We start from the raw sequence: 27,779 nt of genomic DNA, 5'->3' as shown, positions 1-27,779 counted from the left end.
TCAACATTTGCAGCGCTATCTGTCAGCGCTTGGGAATCACCGCTCGCGTTTCCCGCTTCGCGGGAAACACTCGCTGGCAAGGGCTTGTTGGCAGGCTTGAAGGATACGGAACATCAACGCCCACAAGCCAGTTGGGCTCATAGAACCTCCCTGCCACGCCCCCCTCAGCTGGTACTAATTGCGCTGAGGCAGCGCTGAAGTGTGAATTGTCCTGCTTGTTTGCTCTGGAAGACGGCTGCTAAGCCCCTGAAAAACGAGAAACTTTGGAGCGTGGCCTGAACTCCTCAAGCTACTGAGTTGTTTGTAGCGCTATCTGGAAGCGCCAGTGCTTCTTCAACATTTGCAGCGCTATCTGTCAGCGCTTGGGAATCACCGCTCGCGTTTCCCGCTTCGCGGGAAACACTCGCTGGCAAGGGCTTGTTGGCAGGCTTGAAGGATACGGAACATCAACGCCCACAAGCCAGTTGGGCTCATAGAACCTCCCTGCCACGCCCCCCTCAGCTGGTACTAATTGCGCTGAGGCAGCGCTGAAGTGTGAATTGTCCTGCTTGTTTGCTCTGGAAGACGGCTGCTAAGCCCCTGAAAAACGAGAAACTTTGGAGCGTGGCCTGAACTCGTCAAGCTACTGAGTTGTTTGTAGCGCTATCTGGAAGCGCCAGTGCTTCTTCAACATTTGCAGCGCTATCTGTCAGCGCTTGGGAATCACCGCTCGCGTTTCCCGCTTCGCGGGAAACACTCGCTGGCAAGGGCTTGTTGGCAGGCTTGAAGGATACGGAACATCAACGCCCACAAGCCAGTTGGGCTCATAGAACCTCCCTGCCACGCCCCCCTCAGCTGGTACTAATTGCGCTGAGGCAGCGCTGAAGTGTGAATTGTCCTGCTTGTTTGCTCTGGAAGACGGCTGCTAAGCCCCTGAAAAACGAGAAACTTTGGAGCGTGCCTGAACTCGTCAAGCTACTGAGTTGTTTGTAGCGCTATCTGGAAGCGCCAGTGCTTCTTCAACATTTGCAGCGCTATCTGTCAGCGCTTGGGAATCACCGCTCGCGTTTCCCGCTTCGCGGGAAACACTCGCTGGCAAGGGCTTGTTGGCAGGCTTGAAGGATACGGAACATCAACGCCCACAAGCCAGTTGGGCTCATAGAACCTCCCTGCCACGCCCCCCTCAGCTGGTACTAATTGCGCTGAGGTAACGCGCATCGCGGGACGCGCGCGGGCGTCGCCGGGCTAAGCCCGGGCAAAGGGCGGGCCCTCTGTGGCCCTCAGTGGCCGAGGTAGGCCGGGCTGGGCCCAGGTACTTTGATTACTGAGTTGTATACCCTGTGATACTAGGGTGTGCCATTATATTATAATCTTAAGTATTGCTATTGATATCGATCGACTGAACGCCACTAACTTTATGAACTTCTAGTACGTCTCTCATGATCATCGAGTGAATATTTATAGTATTTTATTTTGTGTTTGTTTTAAGAGTGTGGTTATCTTGTAGGCGCTGTTCCCATACGTTACTATGGAGTCTAAGACATTACGATCTGGGAAAGTTGTAATGGAGAATTATGATTTAATTCCTAATTTAAGTCATGTGGGAAAAAAGAAATCTAATAGAGGCATCATGAAAGGTCAGATGCAATTAAATCAAATTTGGGAGAAGAGCTTGAGTAATTCTCTCGAAGTTCCTAGAAAAGATGATATTGAACTACCTCCGCAATTGAATCTCTGTACAAATATGGAGGAAGTTAGTTTTCTAGCTCCTATGGAGGGAAAAAAAGGGTCTCTGAGTCAGACTGGAGAGGCCAACCGTCCAACATGTTCTGTGAATATGATTGATGTTGTTCCCCTGTTAAAATCGCAATCCTTGACCCATGAAACTCCTATAGGGAATGGTATTCTGGAAGAGGATAAGGGTGATATCTCTATACTCAACAGCATTGATTTAGAACTCTGCGGCCGATATATGGATAAGACATCTTTACCCCACTTAGTAGGTAATAAAACTCCTAGTGGAGAAACTCCATCTGGTCTACTATTATATAGTAGTACGCCTTCCATCAATTCTAAAGATAGTCTTTCTCCGCAGATTGAGATACAATCCCCGCACTTTAACATGTCAGGGATTTGTCCCCTTACATCTTCAAATTACCTAAAAAACGAGAAACCTATTTCAGAGTCACTCATAGCCCTGGAGCAAATTCTATCCTCTATGTTATTGTTAATGGGAAAATTTGCTGTAAATTCTGACTGTATTTTGTCTTCGGTTACTGAGATTCTGCAGGCTTTGTTGGCACAAAAAGGGAAATCTGGTGAAAAGGTACTTAAGCCTCCCACTACTCCTGTTGACACTGGTCTTTCTGTTCTTAATGAGGTTGACAATATTACTGAAGGGAGGGGAGAGGCTCATCTGGGACTTCCCACAGAGGCGGGGATGCTTAAGACACCTAATCAACCTATTTCACCCGCCCCGCATTTGAGGATTGAGCCTTTGTTATCTGAGCAGGAAGAGAGTGTCTGTGAAGTACCTCCAACGGGGGGCCACGATCTCTTTCCTATTTTTGCACAGGATAAAAAGGAGCCAGAAGCTTTCTCGGGGTCTCCAAAAGTCTCCAAAATGAAAGTAAGAGAAAAAAAGGGGAAACCTACACGTAAATATAAAAAGAAAAGACCCAGACAAATTATTTTTCCAAAACATATAATAACTGAAACACCTGCTCCCATAGAAAGAGGGCATAGTCTACCCTCTGATACTCCGGAGAGGGTGGAAGTGGAAAATATTTTAGAGGATTCCAAGGGACTTCCCTCGGCTGAAGTAAATATGGATATGGTGGTCTCGGGTGTAGTAGTTGATGCCCCTGTTCCCCAACTTACAATCACAGATGATAAATATTTCCCGATAGTAACACGAGTATATAATCCAACTGCTCCAATTTTTCTGCCGCAGAAGGAGATAGCTAGGAAGGCAATACCTCAATCTGCAAAAAGTCCTATCTCATATGTGGATACTTGTGTACTGGATTTTCTTCCATTATTTGACTCTGATCTAAAAATGAATAGATCCTTGCTACTTAGCTGCTTTAAGGAGATCGAAAGTCTAAAGTTGGTCCTATCAAATGATATAGATTTAGTTACTCCAATAAGATCAATAAATGGCCAACGAATAAGGGTAAAATTTTATTCGAAGATAATTACTAATCTAGTTCTTCAACAAGCCGAAGCATTCCAATGTAGAGGAATTGACGTCCTACCTTATGTTAATAAAAATTTGTGTCTTTCTTTTAATGAAAGGAATACACAGTTTAACACTGGACAGGATGTCCTTCCGTTGTGTAATAACGACCTAAAAATTTGGATCTCTAGAGGCAAACGCATGGTTTCCCAGGTGTGTCCTTTACCTGGCAGTACAGATAATCTACTTACTGAAGATTCTGCGATGTGGAACTGGCTACCTGGAGTTCTCTCAAACACCACCTCGAGAAACCCACGGTCACCCTCACATCTTTAACCAGTGTTTAAAAATTGTCTCTTGGAATGCTGCCGGCTTGACTAATTGCCCAGAAAAATTTGATTATCTCTTCTCCCTAAATGCAGATGTGTTATGTATCCAAGAAACATGGTGTAATATTTTTCCACATGCTGGAAATGATTACTTTGTCCTGGAGGCTCCTGCAACGCCCTCAAAAAAGGGCCATGCTAAAGGCGGAATTGCCTGTTTATTATCTAATGCTTTACAATGGCATTTTGCACATTATAAGGACGAGAGTAATCTATTCCAAGTTATAACTATTTCTAACCTGGATCCTGGTGTTCAACGGACCTCGTTTATCATAGTAAACGCCTATATTCCACCTGAAGATAATTTTACGATGGTTTTAAAACGTATGTTTTCCTATCTAAAGCATCTATTAGAGGTGGATGATCCTCCATACCTACTATTAGTGGGGGACTTAAACTGTAAAGTGTCTAATTCTTCCCTAGACTTATTTAGAAATAAAGCAAAGGAAGAGGTTTATAATATCCCCCAAGCCTCTTTGCCCAATAAAATAAAAACTAATAGAAGGGGCAAGATTCTCCTTGGGGAACTCAATGCCATAGAGGGAATTATTATAAACGGCAGAATGCCCTCTGATACTCCAGCTAATTATACACATGGTTCAACCAATGGAGAATCTATTTTGGATTACGCAATTACAGACTTTGAAACGTTCTCTTTTTTCAAAGATTTGGTAATCTCAGATACGCCCTTGAGCGATCATAAAATCATTAAATTAACTGTTTCTATAACATCCCCCGAAGCTGACCTCTGGTCTTTAAAGCATAGAGGTTTTACCATTAATAGTCACTCAGATAGATGTTATTGGAGATCTAGTTATAACAAAGATGTACAAAACATCCTTACCCAATTTCTAACTGAGTTTGACTACTGGCAGGGTAGGGAATTTATGTTCCTCGAAACCCTTATCCAAAAAATTACCGAAATGGCTAGGACTACAGGAAATTTCAAAAAGAAATGTTTCTCTCCTAGTCCCCTATTAAGGCTGAATAAAGAAATTAATAAAATTGTTAGGATGCAATACCTAAATAGATCTGGAGAGCTTGGGCTAAAATTAGCTCTGTTAAAAAGAAGGAGGGTGAGATTGAGAGCCAAATTAAAAAGAGATAAAGAAGATAGTTTATGGATCAAGCTAAAAGAGGCATCTAAGTGTAAAAACGTCAGAGAATTCTGGTCCATAATAAGACAAGGATGTGGATCTGTAACATCGCCCACTCCGATTGCAATTACTGAAAAAGTCTGGACCCAATTTGTAACCACTCTATATGCGCCCAACCATGCAGGGACCGATGTTCGGGTTCCAGATCTCAATTCTGACGCTACAATGGAACTCCCCACTGAGCATACCATAGCCAGTGCAATTAGGAGTATGCGCTCTTCGGGTGCTATGGGACCCGATGAAGTGCCTATGTCCATAATTAAGCAAGATGTAATTACTTGGAGTAGGATCCTTCTTCCAGTGTTTCGGGTGTGTTTTAAAACTCGAACAGTCCCGGACTCTTGGCGGGGAAGTATCCTGATCCCAATCTTTAAAAAAGGAGACCGGGCTAATCCCGCTAATTATCGTCTAATTGCTTTATTGGATGCTATAGGGAAAATTTTCGCTAAACTTTTATTAATATCTATAACAGAATGGGCAGAAAAAAATAATATTATACCCAGGGAACAGACAGGTTTCCGAAAAGAGCATGGAACGCTGGACAATTTAACCATGCTACAGGTAATTATAGATAAATATGTTCGTGTACGTGGTGGAGGCGTATATGCAGCATTTATAGACTTCTCTGCAGCGTTTGATAGGGTGGACAGACTGACGCTGTGGAGAAAGCTGTCGGCATTGGGTATGCCGGGATACTTATTGGACTTAGTTAAGTCCTTGCATTGGAATACATGGTGTCGGGTGTTACAAGGAGGTGATAGGGGTCTCTCCCAAGCCATCCCATCCCGCAATGGCCTAAAACAAGGATGCATATTGGCACCCACTTTGTTCTCCCTATATATGGCTGATTTGCCAACTGCTGTTGCTGACTGTGAGGGACTAGCCCCAAAAATTGGAGGAACTGCCATACCCATTCTAATGTATGCAGACGATATACTTGTTCTAGATCTGACCCCGAAAGGCCTTTCTAATCGTCTCCATACATTGAATGAATTCGCCGATGCACACTATATGAAAATCAATAGTTCAAAAAGTAAAATTATGTGCATCTTTGGAAAAAAGAAATGCAGATCCAAGAGTTTTAATTGGACATTAAGTGGTGAAAAATTAGAGGTAGTTAACTCTTATATGTTTTTGGGCAAAATAATATGTTCTAACCTTAGTGAGAAACCCCACATTGAAAATAACTCTAGAAAAGCAATGGCCCATGGGAGGGGACTATGTTCCTTGTACAAAGCGACTGGGAGGAGGCACTTCTCATGTTGCTTGGATGTATTCCGTGCAAAGATTCCTGCTACCCTTTTGTACGGAATGGAATTGGTGGATATATATCAATGGGAGTTCATGCAAAAAATGGAGGGGAAGGTATTAAGGAAAATTTCTTCATTAAATTCAGCCTGCTCCACTTCATCTTGCAGGCTGGAATTCGGACTGCGAAGTTGTAGGGCTCAAGGGTTGGCTGCTTTAGTAAAATGGATAATATGCTTGGCCCGAGGCAAACCGGGAACCTTACGAGAAATCTTAAAAAAGGAACTCTTGGGCAACTTTAATGAGTTCTCGCAGCTAGTAAAAAACTTTCGACTGGCTGTCTCAATATTGGAATTGGATGAAAATACGTTGTTTTTACTTTCTCCATTAGAACTAAAGCTAAAGTTAAAAAGTATGTCCTGGGAATATTGCTATAAACTGGATATACTTGCCCAACAGAAAGATAAAGAAAGGGAAGCCCTGGTTTTAACCTATATACCCAAACAAGCCCAACAATATCTAACTTGGAACATTCCGCATGGTGTCCGTAGGGTATGGTACCTTCTTCGCCACAATTTGCTTCCACTAAATACATTACTTGCAAAATGGTATGGAGTGTCCCCCGTGTGTAATTTGTGTAATAATGCCGCTCAAGATTTTAAACATGTTCTGTTTATTTGTCCAGGGCTGCACTTATTGAGGAAAAAATGGATAAAACCAATCTGTATACAATTGGGAATTATGAATGCAAAAATGTTTTTTAATGCTCTCCTCTGCCCCCCTAATGAAATGTTCTGTTTTAGAATTTTTAAATATTTTAAAGAATTTTTAGATATCTATTAATGTGATTCTGGTGAGATGTTGATGAGTGTAACTTTGTATATAACAAGTGGTCGTTTAGTCGTTGTATTAAGTTTGTGATTTTAAAGTATGTACACATGTATGTTTTTATGTGGCCCTCATTGAGAGCCAAATCATAATAAACTTTTGACACATGATTCAATGTAAAAAACATGCGTTGGCAGGTATAAATATGACACACCTGCTGAGCGCCACAGACACAGTTTCAGGGGAGTCAATGATTAGCCTGCATATTACAATGCAGGGCTCCTTATTGATAGGTTATATGGGCAGCTCATATAAGCAAGGACTCTGAATACTGTTGACAAAGCCAAGATGTGAACGGTTCCCAACTATTTCTGGGTCGGGATCTAAGAGGCAAAAGATCCCAAAAAGTGGAGCGTTGCTCCTGGCAGAATGTAACATTGTGCTGCCATGCCTTGATCTTAGATGTCGTCTGCCCCAATGCGTGGCCACTCTGCGTTTAGCCAGTAGGAGCAGCATGGCAGTGAGGTGACGATATGTAGGTGGAGTATCCTTAACATAACCCAAGAGACCCACCAAGGGAGAGCAAGATATCCAGTGACCTGTAATAATTTGGATATGTGCACACACCTCCTCCCAGAGAAAGATGTAATTTTCGGGCACTTCCAAGCAAGGTGAAGAAAGGAACCTTGTATGGCCCCACAGCTCAGAAAACATTAGTCAGGGACTAACCCCATTTGAAAAAATTGTAAGGGAGTGCGATATATGCAATGTAAAAATGTGAAATGGATTAAACATAACCAATAATTTGGGAGCTGGAGCTCTAGCTGTCCACAGGAAAAAAAAGCCACTGTGCATCTGTAAGGGCTGGGTCAGTGTCCACCCTCCACTGCTCTAGAGCTTTAGGAAGTTTTTGGAGAGCAGCACTGCATGGAATTTTAGCGGTGAGTTATTAATTTGTGTGGAGAGGAGTTTGTGAGAATGTAATCCAGTGCTGGGAGGGTTGGAGGTGTGGCAGAAATGTGTTAGAAATGTGTTGTGTAACGCACAGCACAATGCACACATCTCATAATAAAGGGGGGTATCAAGAAACACAATATGTGGGGCCGACGTAACCTGTAGTGACAAGAGGAACTGTCCATCTGGGTACAAGTCTCAAAACAATTTTATCTAGTGTTTGTGTGCGCGTGTAATGGTTCCTTTATCTAAAAGTGGTGGCATCTGGGGATTAATGGCAAGTGGGATAGAAGAGACATAAAGTAGCGTGTGTTTCGCTCTTTTCCGGAATCCTCCCATGCCCATTAGAGATTTTCCACAGTGTTTATTTCCCTCCCGGCATTCTAACCAGGTTGGTATACTGCCATATTCAAAGGGGGCGGCGCGGTCCGCCTCAATGGCCATGTGTGGTTGATAAGAAGTCGGGTATAACTAAAAATGTAAATGTTGGGCTTGGATACAATAAGCATATAGCATCAAATCCGGGGCGCCCTTTCCTCCTTGTGTCAGGGGGAGGGTAAGGAGTTCCCAGGATATTCTTGATTGTTTACCCACCCATATTATATTCATCATAGAGATGTGAGTGGAAGCGAAATATTGACAAACAGCTAAAAGAGTTTGGGGAGGACGACCATTTTCGTTATGCAATTCAGCCCACCAGTGATGGGGACAATTTGGACAAAATAACTGCGCTCTCCTCCAGCCATGTTACAGGCCAGCAATAGTTTGTATTCCACAATTGCTCCTTGTTGTGACTAAGCCTTATTCCCAAATATTTAACTGGGCTGTCCACCCATTTTAATGGGAATTCAGTTGGAAATTGTTGTGTGTGTTCAGTAAGGAGAAATAATAAAGATTTGGCCCAATTGATATGTATACCTGAAAAACTAACAAATCGGATCACTTCTCTTCTCTGTGGGGCTATATGTGCCTCCAGATCACAGGCGTAAAGTGTGATGTCTTTGAACATTGAAATGACCACCCTCTGGAGAAAAACCAATGCCTCTGTTTGCATGGTGGTGCCCTAGTCTTGCTGCCAGCAGTTCTGTCATGATGCCAAATAGGAGCGGTGATAATGGACATCTTTGACATGTGTCCTGTGATATCGGGAGGGGATTGGAAATTAGCCTGTTCAACAGCACCCGTGAGGTAGGAAGTGTGTAGAGTAGGTGCATTTGTTTAATAAATGTAGGTCTGAACCCGAGCCTAGCCAAGAGAGGAAAGGGGTATGACCATTCCAACAAATCAAATGCCTTATTGGTGTTGACGAAGGTAGCTATCACAGAAACATGGGGGGGGGAGGTAATGTATTACCACAAATAACGTGCATAGATTGTGGAACGTTGAATGGCCCAGAATGAACCCAGACTGATCAGGGCGTACTATCATGGGTAATAATGGTTGTAACCCATTTGCCAGCATCTTGGCATATATTTTGTTATCAACGTTGATTAACGAAAGGGGCCGATAGGAATAACAGAGGTTTGCGGGTTTCCCTGGTTTCAGAAGTGTTATGATCGCAGCTTTCCATAAGGAGGACGGCAGGCCTCCTGATCTCAAAGAATCCTGATACACAGCAAGGAGATGTGGGGCTAATGAGGAGGCAAATTCCTAATAAAAGCTTGTGGTGAGCCGATCTAAACCCGGTGCCTTATCTCCTGGTAGGCCTTGTATGACCTGCACGATCTCTTCAGTAGTGATGGGTTCATCGACATAAACTTGATGCACCTGATTCAGCCAAAGCAGCTGCACAGTGTCAAAATAGTCATTTAATATTGTCTCATCTGTCATCGGAGTTGCGGAGTATAAGTGGACATAGAATGATGAGATAACATCTAGCATTGCCGTCAGGGAGTGAATTGGGTTAAATTCAGCATCAAGCACTTCAGGAAAAAAGGCGGAGTATCTAGGAAGTAGTAATTGCATGGCGAGTGTTTTACCCAGACGGTCACCTTCCCCATACTGTCTAGCCAACGTGTGCCGATTTAAGAATCGGGTTTCATGGAGTGCTTCCTCCAGAAACTCTGAACGTTTGTCTCTAATATGGACCAGCACATTGGGGTATTTTGTGTGGAAATATGTCCATCTTTAACCCAGTCAAGGATCTCCGTATAGCTCTCAGCACTCTGGCTTGTTTTGCGATGCAAGCTCCCCATACCACTACCCTGAATGCTTCCCATAGTATAGATGGAAACTCTACTGAGTCTGTAGTGTGCGTAAAATACTCTATTATTTCATTTTGAATTTCCACCCTAAATACCACATCCAACAACCCATTGGGTGGAAGCCATCAGGTAAAAGCAAAGGGAAGTGTTTGTGGGATCTGTAATCTCAACAAGGCTGGGGCGTGATCTGAAAGGGTTTGCGGTAGGTGAGACGAGACACTAATGTGAGCCATATCTGGACATCAACTAAAAGTCCAAGCTAGACAAGGCGTTATGAACAGCCGAAATACAGGTGCCCTCCCCTGTGTGCGGATGTGTCTTTCTCCAGGCATCCAATAAATAATTGTCATGAGTAAGTGCCCACAGCAACAGCGTGGCCTGTGGGTCTAAGCATTTAGAGGCACCAGACCGATCTAATTGATCAACCATTAATGTGTTAAAGACATCCTGCCATAGGATAGTGTTTTTACAGAGATTTGCGAATTTTGCCCACAGCTGAGTAAAGAAATCGGGGTCATCCTTATTTGGTCCATAAACCACAGCTAATGTCACTGGTCTCCCATGCAGGGATACCACCAATATAATAAATGTACCTTCAGGGTCTACTATTGAAGGGGACTTGAGCCATGGAAGCCCCTTGGTTATTAACACTGCCGGCAAGCAACAAGGTCTGGGGGCTAGTAGGTCACATAGGTGCATCTTTTGTAGAAAGCATATGTCCACCATGTGTCTTTTAAGGTAGGAGTGGAACAATCGCAACTTTCTATAATCGTTAAGCCTACGTATGTACCATGTGATGCATGTTATGTTAGCCATAATATGTTCCAGGTAGTGACATGTTGGTACCCTGCAGGTGTCAGGGCGCACTCAGCCAATCATAGGCCACTATGGATGCAGATATAGCAATAGAGTGGTCTGAGCGAAAAGGGCAATAATAGGGACATAAAGAAAAAACAACAATACTGTAGTGTAACTTAGTGACTCCCCTTAACTCCCCAATCAAGTTGTAAACTACCTCAAAACACAGACCCAAGCCAACCCCCTTCCACACCAACCCCCAATCAGGTTATGAGATATTACTCACCGTCAAACCCAAACCAATTAAAACCAAAATGCTGTCTAAGAACACGGGCTGTGTGGCCAAGCTATTGATTTAGGGGTGACCTTGTATGACATAGTAGCATTCTCATTTACACAGTATAGAGGAACGTAAAACAGTGGAAGCAAAGGTCTCAGAAGTCTGTTATGTACACTATGGTGGGGTGCTCTTTCGTGGTGGATCTCCTCCCCCAATGCCCTCCAACATTGCCTAGGGTTATGTGTCCTCAACACAATGGTCGTTTAGTCATTGTCGCACAGCCGGGCCCCCTCAGATGAGCAAGGTGAGGTCGTCGGGGATCGCTAAGTTTTGTTTATATGTTTGGCAAATTTCAGGGCAGCTTTGGCCTCGGCGAAAAAGTATGTTTTTCCCTCAAAAGAGACCTGCACTTTTGCCAGGTATATGAGGGCACATGGTACTCCAGCTTGTTGGACCAAAAAATTGTAAAAAGTCCTAATGAGCCGCCTGTACTGCCAATGTGAAGTCTGGATAGAATGATATGCTATTATCTTAATATTTTATCGCCTCCTGCTCACAAGCCAGACTCTGGATCAAGTCACAGTCCAGACAGTTCAGCAGGGAGGGCATGATGGGATGAGCCAGAGTGCTCACTGGTGGTCTGGGACCAGGAGAGCAATGGGCTAGTTCCCCAATGAAAGCAGCTGATTGATCAGAGCCAAAGAGTTCACGCAGTAGGGTCTCAACGTAGTCCTCCATCTTCAAGGTAGCTGTAGTTTCCGGAATGCCCGTTATGCGGAGATTGTTACACCTGAAGAGGGCTTCCAGGTCTTCACAATTTACTTTATTAATGTCAAGCATTTTGTCCAATCACAATAAATGTTCTTTTGATTCTCTTTGTAGTTCATCTGCATCATAAACCCTGTTTTCTAGATGGTCCAACCTTGTTTTGTATTTATCGACTCGTTGTTTAAAATAGTCCAGGCGGCTTGTAAGTAGATTCAGTTGAGAATCAATAGTTTTTAGGCTGGATTTGACGTACTTGAGTATTGTACGGAGTTCATCATCTCGCCCAGCGCTACCTTCTTGATAAGTCATGCTGGGTTCAGAATCATGGCCGTACTCACCCTTGTGCGTAAGGTGTTTGGCTTCAAAGGAGATCTTAAGTTTTTTTTTGTCATGGGTCCCCATCTTGGAGCGAGCAGGGGGCGTTCAGCTTGTATTTAACACTATCAGTGTCTGACAAACGGAGGAGGCGTGGAGGGGAAACAACCACCACCCAAAGTGCAGGAGCCGAAGCAGGAAATGTAATTAGCTGATAAGAAAGCCTCAGAGTGCAGCCATACCCCAGCACTTCGCCACACTGGGGGCATAAGCAGACTCCATAATCAGACTGGTGTTAGATATCAAAGGTGTGTGGATACCACTGGGAGGCCGCTGATTGTCAGTTTAATAGGATATTTGACTTTGATTTTGCTATAGAGAATCTGTTTGCACAGTTATCCAAAGAAGCACCCTGCAGGTCTTCTCAGCAGTGCAAGTGCTGATGTGGCATCACCAATTTTGGGGTTCTTTCATGAAGCAACAGTTAGCAGAATTGGGAGTAGTATAATTCAAGGTTAGTGATGCCACTTATCTCTGAGCTAGCCCCTTATATTTATAGTCTTAGGGCCAACAGGTAATCATCACTGCTGAATGGAGGCCTCAATCGCCAATCCGCCATATAGCCACCCACCGGGAATCAATTGTATAGTTCTTTCACTCACCCTCTTATTAAAGCGCGCAAATCTGCTATGCAGGCTGTCCGAGCACCAGATTGTGGCAGGTGCAGAGGGAGCGGAACAATCTCCTATCAGTCTCTACGGTCATCACCCTAAGGACCAGGAGGGCACCACGCTCTGCAGTCTGCAGATAGAGGCATGGGGGCCATAGTTGCCAGCCTTTGCTTGCCACTAAGTCTGCAGCGCTCCTCGCTCCAGCAGCCACAAGAGGTTGGCACCGACCTCGCTGCCCCAACAGGTCGAAGTCTGCCCTTCCCAATGTGGCCCGGCCTGAAGGCAACCCGGCCCGGGCCTCCAACCACAAGGAGCACGGATGGGCGGTGAGTGCTCCTGCAGCCCCCGCAGGAGAGTTCACGGTGTTCAGTGCTGCCCAGCAGGGCCCACACAGCCAGGCAGCACAGGCTCACCACACCCCCAACAATCGCTGCAATAGGCCACAGGTAGGCCTGGCTGCACTGCCTTCTTTACAGGCCCCAGGGGGTAAGATGCCAGCCCCCACGAGATATCAATCGGGTACAGGTGGTATTTTGTTGCTGTGTCCTTGGTCACCGGTGTCAGGCACTCCTAGGTACGTCAAATGTTAACAGGTTTTTGTACTTGGCCAGCAGAGCCCTCTCAATGAGCGACCATCTTGCTGCCCAGTGAGCTCACGCCCTCCAAGCTATATTTAAAGCCAATTTTTATATGGGATTGCTTAAACGTTTCTTTATGCAAATATACTGTTCAATTGAAAGTCTTACCAACATATCATAACATGTAGTGGAAAATAAATAATCAACCAGATACAGCATTTTGGGGATTTGGTCATCTTGAACTCACTTACTTTAAAAAAATCGGTGAATGGTGACATACATGTGAGTGGACAAAAACGTAGCTTTTTAGTGCTCTATTTGAATTGTCTATTAACCTGGTTACGCTATCAGTGTTGTTCTGATCAAATGCTGATAGACTCTCCTTCCAAATAATAACACCTGATGACATGGGAATTTGATTACTAAAGGTTGGTGTACAATAACCAACTGCAAAACTCGTTGATTGTTTTGCCTTACATGTCTTTTAACCTGTTCTGGTTCTGAGGCACCACCCTTACTAATTAGATTTCTTTAGCTTTAGACAATTTGACACACTTTTATTTAAGGAAAGAAACAGAGAGACTAAAACCTGCACCTTTGTTTTCCTAATCTGTGTCCAAATTGAGGTTGCAAGTTACGACTTTTGAATGCTCTGGCAATGGCATTACTATCCTATTTTTATTATATGCCCTTCAAGGTAAAGCTGAAAGGCCCATGCATATTTTAGCACTCTACTAGAATCCGAGTAGCCAAGAACACTCAAAATGAAACATTTAAAACTGAAAGGAAATAAATAGAATATGCCTCCATTTCTCGACCTATGCAATGCCTTAGAACCATACTTGTCATTAAAGTGTTTCATGTCACAGAGCTGAATGCAAACGGAAAATATCCAATACACTGTGCTGCTTTCCACCTTATATCCATGTTTCTAACATATTTCCTCAAATTTGATTGCCACCATTCGAAACTTACCTTTGGCACCCCCTCTTCCCAATCCATGTCTGACACTCCTGATTAAACAATTTGGTCCAATGTTCTACCCTCCCTTCTGTGTGACGTGGAACAGCTCCTTATCTTTGGGAATGATTTCCAAAGCTTTGAAAGAAGTCGTTGTGCTCCTTCGTTAAAAAAAAAAAAAGCAGGGCTGTATTACCGGGTGCCCACTAACTATCACTGCATCTGTTAGCTTCCTAGAGTATCTAAACCTGTGGAAAGTCACGTTACTGGGCAATTCTTCACTTTCTTGGAGGCATCTGGTAGTCTTGGATATACTGTGGATGCCCTCTGGCTTAACCGCAATACGCAATCAGTTCTAATAGCAGTGTTGCATTGTTTTCTTATGCCAGCTGATGACAGTCAATACCCTGCTTTTAGCACCATGTGGCACTATCAACAACGACCTACGTCATGCCAGGCTTGAGTAAACTAAGACTGAAGGCCGGGGTACTAGCTGGCTCCACCCATTCCTCTTTGATCTCACTCAGCATATCTCTATTTCACCTATGTCATCAATGGTTCACCCTCTCATCTCTTTAGTGTGGCATGACTGGGTTCCTGCTCACTCTTCACAGCTCATAAATATCTCTGGAAGGCGCTTGAAGGATTCATCCACTCCTGTGGTCTTTTTCATGTCTGCAGATAACACCCCGATAACTCTTAAATTGGAGAGCATTTTGGAATCAGTGTCATCATTTTAAGTGGTGAATCTTAAGTTTGAAAAAACTGAGTTCATGGCGACAGGATATGGAGCCAACCTCCGACCTTCTAGCAACAAGTCCAGCGTAAATGCAGGTAACTGGTAGTGTAGTTAGGATCCTCAGCTTTAACTATGACATCAGCTATTGACCCAGACTTCTGCAGTTTGTCCACCTGCTTTGTAACGTGTACAACTGCATAAGCTCATTTCCTGCCTAATAAATGAGAGCCAGCACATGGCAGTATTCCATAATAGATTTCCAGCCTGACTATGGCAATATGTCTACCAGAGGCTTGACAATCATCTCCAAAGTGGCAGAAACTTTACTCGACATGTGATTCCCCTCATGAAGAAACTTAAATCCCCACCGTATCATGATAGGGATCCTTTTAAGGTGCTTTTTTATGGTTCATAAATATATTTGTGGGTGCGCCACGTGAATGTATCTACCCATTTGCAGGCCTGGTATTCATCTAATCAATGCATGTGCATTGTTTTAGAAACAAGAGCTCGATAGCAGGACTTTCTCAGGTTTGGCCTTGATCCTCTTCAATGCCCCCAAAGCATCTGCTGCATATGCTTGCATTTTTCACATTAGGGAAACATTTAATTTCTGACTTTTCTCTAGCATCCAGCCAAGCATTTTGAACAGGGTTTTAGTTGGGTTTCACTTTCATTGCACAAAGACACCCTATGTGCTGACTGTGAACATTATGAAAGCATGATAAAATAACTAGATGAAGGAAGATGGGATTCTCCATGCATTTTCGAGTAATTCCAGGGTGGGCAATGCACCCCACAATAGATGATAAAATGTGCTAGAGCTGAGGATTATATTTTAGGGGGTGGATTGAAATGTGGAAGAAAATGTTCGAAACCAATGCAGGCTATCAGTGTGTCAATATGTCTAACTGGCAAGATTTTTAAACTCCTTCACCTAATGTGATTAGTTGAAGAAATATGTCAGCATTTGAAGATTGTGTAAATTAACACAAAACTTCCAAGAAGAACAGACTAAAGTGATATGGCCTGTTATACAACTGGGAAGGCGAGACAGTGGCTCCACACTGGAAGATCTGGCATAACTGTGTGCCAATTGTAGAGTTGCCAATATTTTTGGCAGGTATCTATTAATTCACTACTTCATTTGATCTTGAGGATCAATCCTGGTGCTGCTCTCGTGCGGAATAACAGTACGAAAGCAACGTCTGGATTGCTTAGGGTTTTTAGGTCTTCACCTTGTGCTCGGAGCCAGAGACTGCAGAGGATGCAGCCCGGGTAAGTAAACATTTTTAAAATGTATAATGTCACTGTAATGCATGCCAGTATTTTATTGTATACTTATTGTGAATGTTTGTTTTACTTATGTATTTTGAGAAGCAGAAGGGCACTTCACTCGCCTCACCACTTTCAAAGGATACCAGCCGCCCCCGATTTTCACACAAGCGGTAAAAAGATATGTTGTGTTACTGATCTGTAATCCCCAATCAAAATAAACATTTACAAAAGAAAGGAAGTACCCTAGGCTTACACTGTTGTCTTTTCCAGCCTTCCTCCCAAAAAAAGGACCCTGATTTAGAGATGCAAAGGCACTGATTGTGACCGCAATATGTTGTGCTTCTTTTGTCACTTTATCCATGTTATATACTGCTAGCATGCATCTCTGAAAGTCAGAGTTGCCAGACAAGAGGTGTAAAGAGGATTCCACCTCACTGACCCCATGGATGGTGGATTAACTAAGCGAATTACAATATTTACTTAAAGCAACTTCGAGTGGTGGTGTTTCCCAATTAAGCTATTAAGTATAGCAAAATCATATATATTACATTGAGTGCCATTTTTACAAGAAATATACCATTGGCAGACATTTTAAATCTCATCTCCTTCCGCATATTATTTTGCACCACAGCACATTCCATACATCCAAGATGCTACTGCGCCTGGTTCCAGAATAAACAGAGTCTCCACTAAAAAGCATGAATCAAAATTGGAATTTGGAAGAATGTCTCACATAGCCTAAACTGCACCAGGTTGCAATGACTGATGCTTCAAATAACCGACTTTCTCAGAGGCTAACAAATCCAGCCTCAACAGCAAAAACACTTTGAGCACCTGAGATTTTTTTTTTTACTCACAAAGAACTCCGTTTCTTATTCCTAGAAGAATGCCTCTAAGAACGACCATTTCTGAACACACTCTTCTGAAGGCACCCAAGTCTAGGATTTTCAAACCCAGTTGGTCTCACCTTTGGCTACATCTGTCGACCAGGCCATGATTTGATCAATGTCCATCTCTTCACTGCGCGTGCTATTGATGTAGTCATAGAGAGAGCCTCCTGCGGCGTATTCTGTAAAAAAGCACATTCCGCTCTTTAAAAATGGAGTCAGGGTTTAAATAACATGGCACTTCTGAGTTAGGTGAACATGTGTGATGTTTTCAATACAACGGTTAAAACTCCAGCAGGAAAAGACATATTGCTATTGCCTACTGTGACACAAAACAACCCGATGAAGTGATGGCAAACTAAAAGGCTTTTTCTCAAACAGGTTTATGACAAGGTGGTGTATTTTCAAGAAACTAAAAATTTCGGAAACATCACCAACACACTTCAATTATATTTCAGGAGCAGTTTACATGATGGCCCAACACTTTCACATACATTCAAAATAAGGAACTCTTCAGATGACTTTCAACCAAATAAAGACATACCACCAATTCCTTTCACTTAGTTTAGAATGTAAAAAGCAGTACAATAATTAACATCAAAACACAAAATGCACAAATCATTAAAAAAAAATCTAAATGTATCTAGGGGAGTTGGAAAATATGAGAATGAAGAAAAAACAGTAAGTAAAACGTAACCCTTTCAGCAACAGTGAAAAAATATTGAAATAAACTTAAGATAAATGAATATTCATCTAAAAACGTTTCCATAAGTAAATAATATGCGTATCTTATTCAGAACATTAATCAAAGTGTAAAAGCACAGATTTTTTTTTAAGTCCACAAAACCTGATATGTACATTGTAGTGCTGCTTATGGGTAATGATCATGTGTTATCAAAATACCAATCAAAGACATGGGATTTCTGATGGAATATAAATTGAAACAACTTCCGTGGAAGTGAATATAGGAAAGACTTCTCCACGTCAAAAAGCAGACTCGAGAACAGCACAGGTCACCCAAGTGTCAATGCGCTTGGTGCTGCATAAGCAAAAGCGCTGCGCAATTTATAGGTACATTTTTCACAATCATAATAAACGAAAAAAGCATAGACATGCAACAAAGAACTAAAGTCCCAGCGAGAAAAAAAAGTTAATCTCGCACACGTCGTTAAAACATGGGGTGCCGCCGACACATCAGTAAAGTTTAATCTTAACTGTCGAAATACAAAGAACTATGTGCAAAGTCTATGGTTGCTACTTTTACACAATAATATCAGAAAAGAGTTCACTGAATCAAGGATATCTGCGTGCCTTGCTTGGATATAGTTGTGGGGTGCAACCCAACCAAGTCTTCGGGAGCCTTGATGTCCGTCTGTGCACTGCGCCAGCGCAGATCAGATCTGTGCGCTTCAATTTGGTATCTTCTACACACACATTTACTTGAAAAACCTTGAAGTTAATGTATGCTTTTCTGATTGCAGATCTCGGAAACACACAGCGGCAATTACTGCTCACGTCCTGATTACGATGGGGTCGGAAACTGCTCCGACCATCGGTCAGAGCCGTTCCGAGCACATCATAATTAGGGCTCTCGGTTTTATGGTATATATTTGTTGGCCATTTCCGTCTGTATTTATCCATATTTATTTTTGGGCCATTTTATCTGTATTTATTTTGTGTTTGCGTATAAATGAAGTCTTAAAACTGTACATTTCCATATCTATTTAAGTGACAGACGCGCACTCATACTTTAATGTCTGTCATGTTTTAGCTATTTAAGCTGCCAAATATAACACAATATATACACTGGTAGATATTAGCACTATACCATAAATATATGTTAACATAGTTGGTTATTTAAAGACATTTCATCCTGTTTTTTTAATTTCCCATACTGTCCATCTGCTCAGCTACTGGCCTATAATTCATGAAAGAAAGCACGGAGAGTCACTTAAAAGAAGCACAATTTTCTGTATTAATCCACTTTTAAAGATAAATGCAGACAGAAAACACATTGTTTTCTGTCTGTATTTATCTGTAAAAATCTGTAAAAACGGAAAACCGGGAGCCTTAATAATTAGGCGGTCCATTAGGATGGAGTCGGTTGCTCTTTGGCAACCACTCCTGGGAAGACCTGCTGGCCGCCATCTTGGGACTGGATCTCTCTATTCTTCAGTCAGAATCCCGGTTGCATTGAGTCTAATACTAAAACAGCTTCTAACAGCCCCTAACGGTGGCCTTGACATATCCGCAGGAAAAGGCAGTCTAATTGATACCTTGGTTCTCTCATTCATTGTGCATTGTTTCGACTTGCTGCAGTCCTCTTACCTGCCTGATTTGCCTGACCCTGATGCCGGTACCTAAAATGGTGGTTGCCACCGCAGTGATGAACGCTGCCTCGGCCTCCGATACTGATCTACTGCCATTTATCTTACTACCTAGGAAAACCAAGTAAGCCCTACCTTTTCTTCCACCCTTGCCTAAGCACTCAAGCTCTCTCACCTCTCAAACCCCTGGGCTGTCTCTGATGCCTGACCTTAAGATGGCGGACATACCTGCAGTCAAAACTGATCAACATAAACACCCTGAGGAGCACCTGTTCCCAGGCAGGATGACGGCTAGGGCCAATCTCGATTACATCTGTGGGGTACCCCTGATGCTCCGGGGCTCTCCCAAACTGAGCTCTTGGGCATTCCAACCTTTACCCCCTGACGAAGACGCTCTTTTCTGGGGGAATTCCGAGGCCAAGGTGTCTGTTGTAGAGACAGGCCTGGACAACACCTGACTTCAAGATGGTGCCCGCACCCAGACTCCATACTGCCTGCTGTCTTCTTCCGGTTCTTTGGCGGCTGTGTTTCCCAGAAATCGGGTTGCCTGCGGATTGCGCCTTGATAACACCGATACAAAAACCCCTTCACTCTGGGGTTTATATCGGACTGCGGTTCCCAACTCTCCAACTCCCCCGTTTTGAATTGGACATTTACAGACTAACCCTGATCATCATCCTGACAGTGGAGTCCGAGCACTATGGCCGATGCCCGGTGGAGCTGCCCAGACAGCTATAGAGGAGATCGGCCCTGGTTCACCCCTCTGCCGTCACTTACCAAGCCAGACATTGGACACAGTTTCTCCTTGTCTCCATGCTTTGTCTCCTTCCTCTCTTCACTCCAACGAATTTCTTAACATTGTTTTTTATCTTATGTTTGACTATGCTTTGTAACTGATGTAACATGAATCTAATGACTCACTGATCCTCTTGTAAAGCGCTCTGATACCTCCGGGTCTAGCCAGCGCTATATAAAACTCAAAAAAAAAAAAAATCATTCCGACTGGCTTCTGGTGGGTTCAGAGAGCCCGTCCGCCAGTTGGAATGATTTCAGTAATCCCAAGTGCGACTTTTTCTGCCAGAGGGATTACAATGTCAGATTCCGACAGCCTTTCTGTTCCGGCCTTTCCGACAGAAAGGCTGTCAGAACTCATCTTTAGGTGTCCCCAGCAGGGCCCCCTTGGGTGCAAGGCCTCCGGATGGCAGCCGAGGGGACACCTGTTGCCCTCTTGTTGATACCTGCACCTCGTGGCATGCACCTAGAGGTGCCTGCCATGGGGTGCAGGGATAAACTGCACCTCTTCGTTTTATGATGAGTGCATGCATTCCAGCCGGAATGTATGCTCCCATTGTAAAGAATAGTCAAGTCAAGTCAAGTCAAAAGATTTATATAGCGCGCTACATACCCGGAGGGTCTCAAGGCGCTTGGAGAAGGGTGGGGAATTACTTGTCGAATATCCAAGTTTTAAGTTGCTTTCTGAATGCTAGGTGGTTCTGAGTGAGACGAAGGTGGGTGGGGAGTGAGTTCCAGGTTTTAGCTGCGAGGTAGGAGAAGGATCTACCTCCCATGGTGGTTTTATTGATGCGAGGTACGGTAGCAAGGGCTTGGTTGGAGGATCGTAGCTGGCGGGAGGGGGTGTAGAAGGAAAGTCGTGTGTTGAGGCATTCGGGTCCAAGTTCGTAAAGTGCTTTGTGTGCGTGGGTTAGGAGGCGGAAAGGAATCCTCTTATTGACGGGGAGCCAGTGGAGGTTTTTCAGGTGACTAGAGATGTGGTCTTTACGTGGGATGTCTAGTATGAGTCTGGCTGATGCGTTCTGGATGCGTTGGAGTTTTTTCTGGAGTTTTGCGGTAATACCGGCGTATAGGGTGTTTCCGTAGTCCAGGCGGCTTGTAACAAGTGCATGGGTGACCGTTTTTCTGGTTTCGGTGGGGATCCAGCGAAATGTTTTTTTGAGCATGCGAAGAATGTTGAAGCAAGATGATGAAACAGCGTTGACTTGTCTGTTCATAGAGAGTGAGGAGTCCAGGATGCCGCCCAGGTTCTGTGCGTGGTCCGTCGGGATGGGTGCTTTTCCAAGGGCCTCTGGCCACCAAGAGTCATCCCAGGCGGAGGGGGAGGTACCTAAGATAAGGACTTCTGTTTTGTCTGAGTTCAGTTTCAGACGGCTGTGCTTCATCCACTCGGCTACTTCTTTCATTCCTTCATGTAGGTTGGTTTTGGCGGTGTTAGGGTCTTTGGTGAGTGATAGGATCAGTTGAGTGTCATCCGCGTAGGAGATGATGTTGAGGTTGTGTTGGCGTGCGATGGCCGCGAGGGGGCTCATGTATACGTTGAAGAGGGTGGGACTGAGTGAGGATCCTTGTGGTACGCCGCAGATGACTTCAGTGGCCTCTGAGTTGAATGGTGGGAGGCGGACTCTCTGGGTTCTTCCGATGAGGAACGAGGTGATCCATTCCAGTGCTTATCCTTGGATTCCGATGTTTCTGAGGCGCTGTAGAAGGGTGCTATGGCAGACTGTGTCGAAGGCTGCGGAGAGGTCGAGGAGGATGAGGGCGACTGTGTCTCCATTGTCCAGTAGAGTTCGAATGTCGTCTGTTGCTGCGATGAGGGCGGTCTCCGTGCTGTGTTTGGCTCGGAAGCCGGACTGTGAGGAGTCAAGGGATTTGTTGGTTTCGAGGAAGGCGGCGAGCTGGTTGTTGACGGCTTTCTCGATGACTTTGGCCGGGAATGGAAGGAGCGAGATGGGGCGGTAGTTTTTGAGTTCGGTGGGGTCCGCTGTGGGTTTTTTCAGAAGGGCGCTAAGTTCTGCGTGTTTCCAGTTTTCCGGGAAGGTGGCGGAGTTGAGGGAGCAGTTGATGATGTCTCGGAGGTGTGGTGCTATGATGGAGTCTGCTTTGTTGAAGATGTGGTGAGGGCAGGGGTCTGTGGGGGATCCTGAGTGGATGGAGTTCATCAGGTGGATGGTGTCCTCAGTGGAGATTGGGTTCCAGTTATTAAGGATGTTCAAGGGGGGTGAAGGTCCTGCAGAGGGTTGGGTGGGTTGGTCTCCGGGTCGGTTGTCGAAGCTGTTGTGGATGTCTGCGATTTTGTTGTGGAAGAACGAAGCTAGGGAGTCGCAGAGGGCTTGAGAGGGGGTGATGTCGTTGGAGTTGGCGGAGGGGTTGGTAAATTCTTTGACGATGTTAAATAATTCCTTGCTGTTGTGGGCGTTGTTATCTAGTCGGTCTTTGAATGCGGCTTTCTTGGCAGACCGGATTAGTTGGTGGTGTATGCGGGTGGCGTTTTTGAAGGCGTCCCTGGTGCTGGTGTTTGGGTCTTTTTTCCAGGACTTCTCGAGAGAGCGACAGAGTTTCTTCGATTTCTTAAGATCATCGTTGAACCAGGAGGCGTTTTTGCTGCCTAGTTTGATTTGACGTTTTTTCAGCGGTGCTAGGATGTCGGCGCTGTTGGATAGCCTTTGGGTGAGGTTAATTGCTGCTTGGTCGGGGTTTGAGGAGTGGGCAGGGGGGTTTTGAAGAAGCGATGAGGAGATCTGGTCGATGGTGATTTTGTTCCAGTTTCTTCGCAGAGTAGGTTGAGGATGGTTGAGAGTTGTGGTCTTATTGTAGATAAAGTGTACGCAGCTGTGGTCCGTCCAATGGAGAGTAGTGGTGTGACTGAAGGAGACATGTTTGCTGGAGGTGAAGATAGGGTCGAGTGTGTGACCTGCGATGTGGGTGGGCGTAGTGACAAGTTGTTCGAGGTTGGCGAGATTGTCCAGAAGGGAGGTGGCGTTGCTGTCATTGCTCTTTTCCAGGTGAAAGTTGAGGTCTCCCAGTAGAATGTATTCCTCGGAGGGGAGGGCGTGTGGGGTGATAAAGTCAGTGATAACGTCGCTCAGGAGGTCAGTCGGTGTCAGTACAGAATTAATGTCAGACTGCCTCAGGTCCGTCCGACATCAAAATCAGCCCCTCTGTGTTTCGGAGCTCTGCGGTTAGTAACCAATGCGCTAACTTGGAGAAATATCAAGTTAATGTATGCTCTGAAGACACCAGAAAGAAGCGTACACCATTATATGACCCTTGATGCTCCAAACGATTAATTCTCTTTCAGACCTATTATTGTTATGAATGATAAGAAAAGATCACAGGATATAATACTCGTTCCAAACACCTGAAAAGCACTAGGTTTGCAATCAGGCATGTAGTGGTATGGAGAATTATTTGCTGTGGGCTCATGAGTCCCCTCCCCATTACACAATCCAACTGCTCCCGGGTCATCCGAGGAAATATGCTGGGCAGTACTGAGCAGGAGGGAGGCAAGTCGCACTTTGGGCCACACTGTGGAGATCTTCCAGGTGTGACAAGGACACCATGCTGGGGGTACCTGTTGTCCTTGCTCTTCCGGTACCTGATGACTCTTGCATGTCACCACTGCCATGCACCCGGATGCCCTTGGCGCGCTGTGGAGTGGAGCTGGGAATCAACCTTGAGGTAAACGATGCTGCTGGTGAGGGGCATCTTTGTAATAGCCCTGGGACTCCTGAGCAGTGGATGGTTGCGGCTGTCATAGGGGGCTCTGCTACTGGTTCAGTGCGGGGCCTCAGTGTTCTAGTCTCTTGAGTTGCTTGCACTCTACAGAGGCAGCCATGTTCTGCCTTGGATCACTTAAACCACTAGACCGCTAACCTATGGTCTTGTTCTCTCTCTCTCTCTCTCTCTCTCTCTCTCTCTCTCTCTCTCTCTCTCTCTCTCTCTCTCTCTCTCTCTCTCTCTCTCTCTCTCAAGAGAGAGAGAGAGAGAGAGAGAGAGAGAGAGAGAGAGAGAGAGAGAGAGAGAGAGAGAGAGAGAGAGAGAGAGGCAGCCATGTTCTGCCTTGGATCACTTAAACCACTAGACCGCTAACCTATGGTCTTGTTTTCTCTCTCTCTCTGATCACAAGTTGAGTGGAACACTTTTGGACTTAGACTGTGCTCAATCGTGAGTGAACTATTGTTCAACATTGTATTTATTTTACTGGCCAGAAAAATCAGCCGTTAAAATCACCTTAGAAATGGAGTGCAGGGCAGTCTGGCCACATTCCCTGCCCCCACCCAAACCTCTTCCAATGCGGATGTAATGCTCCACTCTGACACGCAATGATCTCATCTTCCCTCTCTCTTCCTCCCACCTACCTCAAACCTCTCAAGGACCAGCCACCCCTGGTCACATATACTACCCAATCAGAGGACGCGGTAAACGTGAGAGTTAATCCCGCAGAAAAGTGAATACCATGCACTATTCCACCCGATACAGCTGGGTCCACCGATATTGCCCATTAAGTGGCGACCAACTTGGAACTGCACGATACTGGTCAGGTGTTAACACACAATACCAGTGTTTAAGGCGGCCAAGTTACCACCCCACCATTATCATGCAACCAGTATTCTGGGACCAAAGTAGCATGTGCTACTCTTAAAGATGACTATCATACTTGTGGGGTCTGTAGTGAACTTTAGACAAGCCCTGCAAGAGTAATGATTCACTTAGCTCCTGCAGACTAGCAGCGCCAGTGACCCGTTGCCTTTAAGGTGATGTCTAAATTCTTCCAACATATTTCAATGTTTTGAAATAAAAGGGAAAATTAATGAACACACAAGGTCCTTTGCAAATGATGATCTGAGGAATTTAAATCTATACTGTTATATCTGACATATGTTGTTTGAGTGTTTGTACTTTGTATTTTACTATTAGTCGTGTTGGGGCCTGCCACGACAAATAATATGTTTTAGCTCTTGTAATCGGAGGACTGGCACCTTTTTTACTTTATTGTGGCTAGTTTTTATTGTGATCATGTTAAGTAAGCAAACAACAAAATGAAAATACCTATTACAATGCTACTGCTGGACAACTAATAATAATATTATTAATAGTTCTACATTTCACAGTTTATCCATCAACAAGTAATGATGGTTTGACACAGGAGCACTGAGCTGTCGCTTCACTCTGTTGTCGCACCCTGAGATTTATAATTTTTATTGCAATATAAAAAGTGTTCATTGCACTTTATTAATTTCGGTAAATTCTGTTTTACCTGATGATGAGAACATACGGACCTGTAATGGACTTCTGCCTTTTATCACAATCCATCTTTAAAATACCTTATCAGTGAGTCTTACTACATAAGAATTTGCTTTAAAAAGCCCCTCCACTGTTATTACATGTACTATTATTACCCAGGATCCAAGAGCTATTGGGATTGCTCTTGTTGATTTTCTTCAAGATTAATAAAGAGGCATCCCAGATTATGTTAGAAGGAACCTCTTTCTGAAGCCTGCATGGTCAAGCTTTGGGTGATAATTTTACCTCACCAAAATGATGTGCTCGACCTAGATAAAGTCCTCTCACTAGTGATGAGATGTCTTTGCCTCCTATTGATACAGAGTCACCTTCCACTAGCATGTAGGACTTCATCCTGGAAGGAAGTGGGCCAGTCATCAGAATGCTACTGTTGTGATGGTATAACTTATTTATTTATTTATTGATTTATTTTGGTATTTTATAGAGCGCAAACATGACCCATTAGGGTATCAGAGCGCTTTACAGAGTCATAGAATTGTACAAGAGACATGAAATCAAGAGAGAATACCATAAATTGGGAGGGTGGGGGGGTGCTGAGTACAAGAGGGATGGAAGGATACAAAGTACAGCTAACATTACAGTTGCTTAAGACAGGCCCCAGGTCTCTTGGTGGGGCGAAAGGTCGACAGAGGGAGGCAATAGTCTCTGTGGTAGTTGAAGGACAGGGTTTAGACAAGGAATTTACTCATAAGGAACGATTTGGCCTCCTTTTTGAAACATGCAAGAGAGGGGATTCTTCTGATGGCGGGTGGGAGGGAGTTCCATATTCTTGGCGCAGCCCCAGCAAATGCCCAATTATACGTTTTGTTTTCCAGAAAGCGTGCAGGCTGGAGTAGGAGGTCTCTGGCGGACCTTGAGTTTCTGAATCCTCCGGATACCACAAGTTTCTGTGCAAGATATGCAGGGGAGCTTGAGTATAAGGCCTTGTGTTTGATGCATGCCAGCTTAAGCTGTATTCTGAACTCGAGAGGAAGCCAGTTCAGCGCTTTCAGGTGTGGAGAAATGTGATCAAATTTCCTTGTGCCGGTAAGGAGTCTGGCGCTTGCATTGGGGCAAGCTTTTAAGGGTGCTAGGGAGATCTTGGGTAAACCAGAGAGGGTGGAACAGCCATATTCCAGTCTAGAAATGACTAGTGCTTGGACTGCCAGTTTTAGGTCGAGAGTGTCAAGGAAGAATTTCAGTTTGCATAGGTAGCTCAGGTGGAATCTGGCAGCTTTGCCCATCGAGTTGATGTGGTCTTGCATGTTCAAGTTGCAATCCAAGGTTATTCCCAGTGATTTGGCCCAGTCCACAATGGTCGGTGGACAATTTAAGGTTGTGAAGGCCTTAATCCATATCTGAATCTCAGGGTCGGTTTTTGGAGGGGAAATTAGAAGAAATTCTATTTTCTTTGCGTTGAGTTTGAGTTGATTGGAGGAGAGCCATTGGACGGTCAGCTTCAGGGCCTCATTCAGGGAGAGAATCTCCTCGAGAGATGAGATTTTGATGTAGATCTGAGTGTCGTCAGAGTACATATGGTAGGAGATATTTGCGGTGCGAAGGACTTCGGCAAGCGGTTCTAAATAAAGGCTGAAGAGGGTGGGGGACAGCGTTGATCCTTGAGGGACTCCAACCGTGACCGAAGAGGGAGCAGACATGTTGCCGTTGATTAGAAATCTCTGAGATTGGTTTTGGAGGAAGGATCTAAATCATTCGAGGACAGGGCCATCTAATCCCATCTTGAGTTTGAGACGTTCGAGTAGCTTCCCATGGTTGACCGTGTCGAAGGCCGAGGATAGATCTAGGAGGATTAGGAGACATGTTTTGACTTGGTCAAGGGCTTGGTGGGCATCATCAATGATGTGGAGCATGGTGGTTTCAGTGCTGTGTCCCGGTCTGAATCCAGATTGGAAGTCATTGAGTAGGTGGAAGGTTTTGATGTGATGACTTAGCTGCAGTTGCACACACTTCTCCAGCACTTTAGCTAAGAGAGGGATGTTGGCAATAGGTCTGAAATTGTCAGGGGAGGCTGGATCCAGCGACGGCTTTTTCAGAATGGGGAGGACTTAGCCCACTTTCAGAGAGTCAGGAATTGATCCTCGTCGGAGAGAGGCGTTAATTATCGCAGTCCAGCTAGGAATAATGGATTGGGCGGCGGTAGCTAGG

General features: G+C 44.5%; 1 protein-coding gene across 2 annotated transcripts in view; it reads right to left on the bottom strand.

Moving 5' to 3' along the window:
- Positions 1–27,779, bottom strand: part of MAP3K20 (mitogen-activated protein kinase kinase kinase 20) — a 1,049,056-nt gene that overhangs the window by 640,187 nt on the left and 381,090 nt on the right. For both annotated transcript variants that reach the window (XM_086956144.1, XM_086956145.1), the window contains exon 4: positions 17,289–17,390. In XM_086956144.1, the coding sequence (XP_086812270.1) occupies positions 17,289–17,390 (102 nt within the window). The remainder of the gene's footprint in view (positions 1–17,288; positions 17,391–27,779) is intronic.

This window comes from Lissotriton vulgaris, chromosome 2_1, assembly GCF_964263255.1.
Source record: "Lissotriton vulgaris chromosome 2_1, aLisVul1.2, whole genome shotgun sequence".
Taxonomy (NCBI): domain Eukaryota; kingdom Metazoa; phylum Chordata; class Amphibia; order Caudata; family Salamandridae; genus Lissotriton; species Lissotriton vulgaris.
This window is presented reverse-complemented; position numbering and strand designations above follow the sequence as displayed.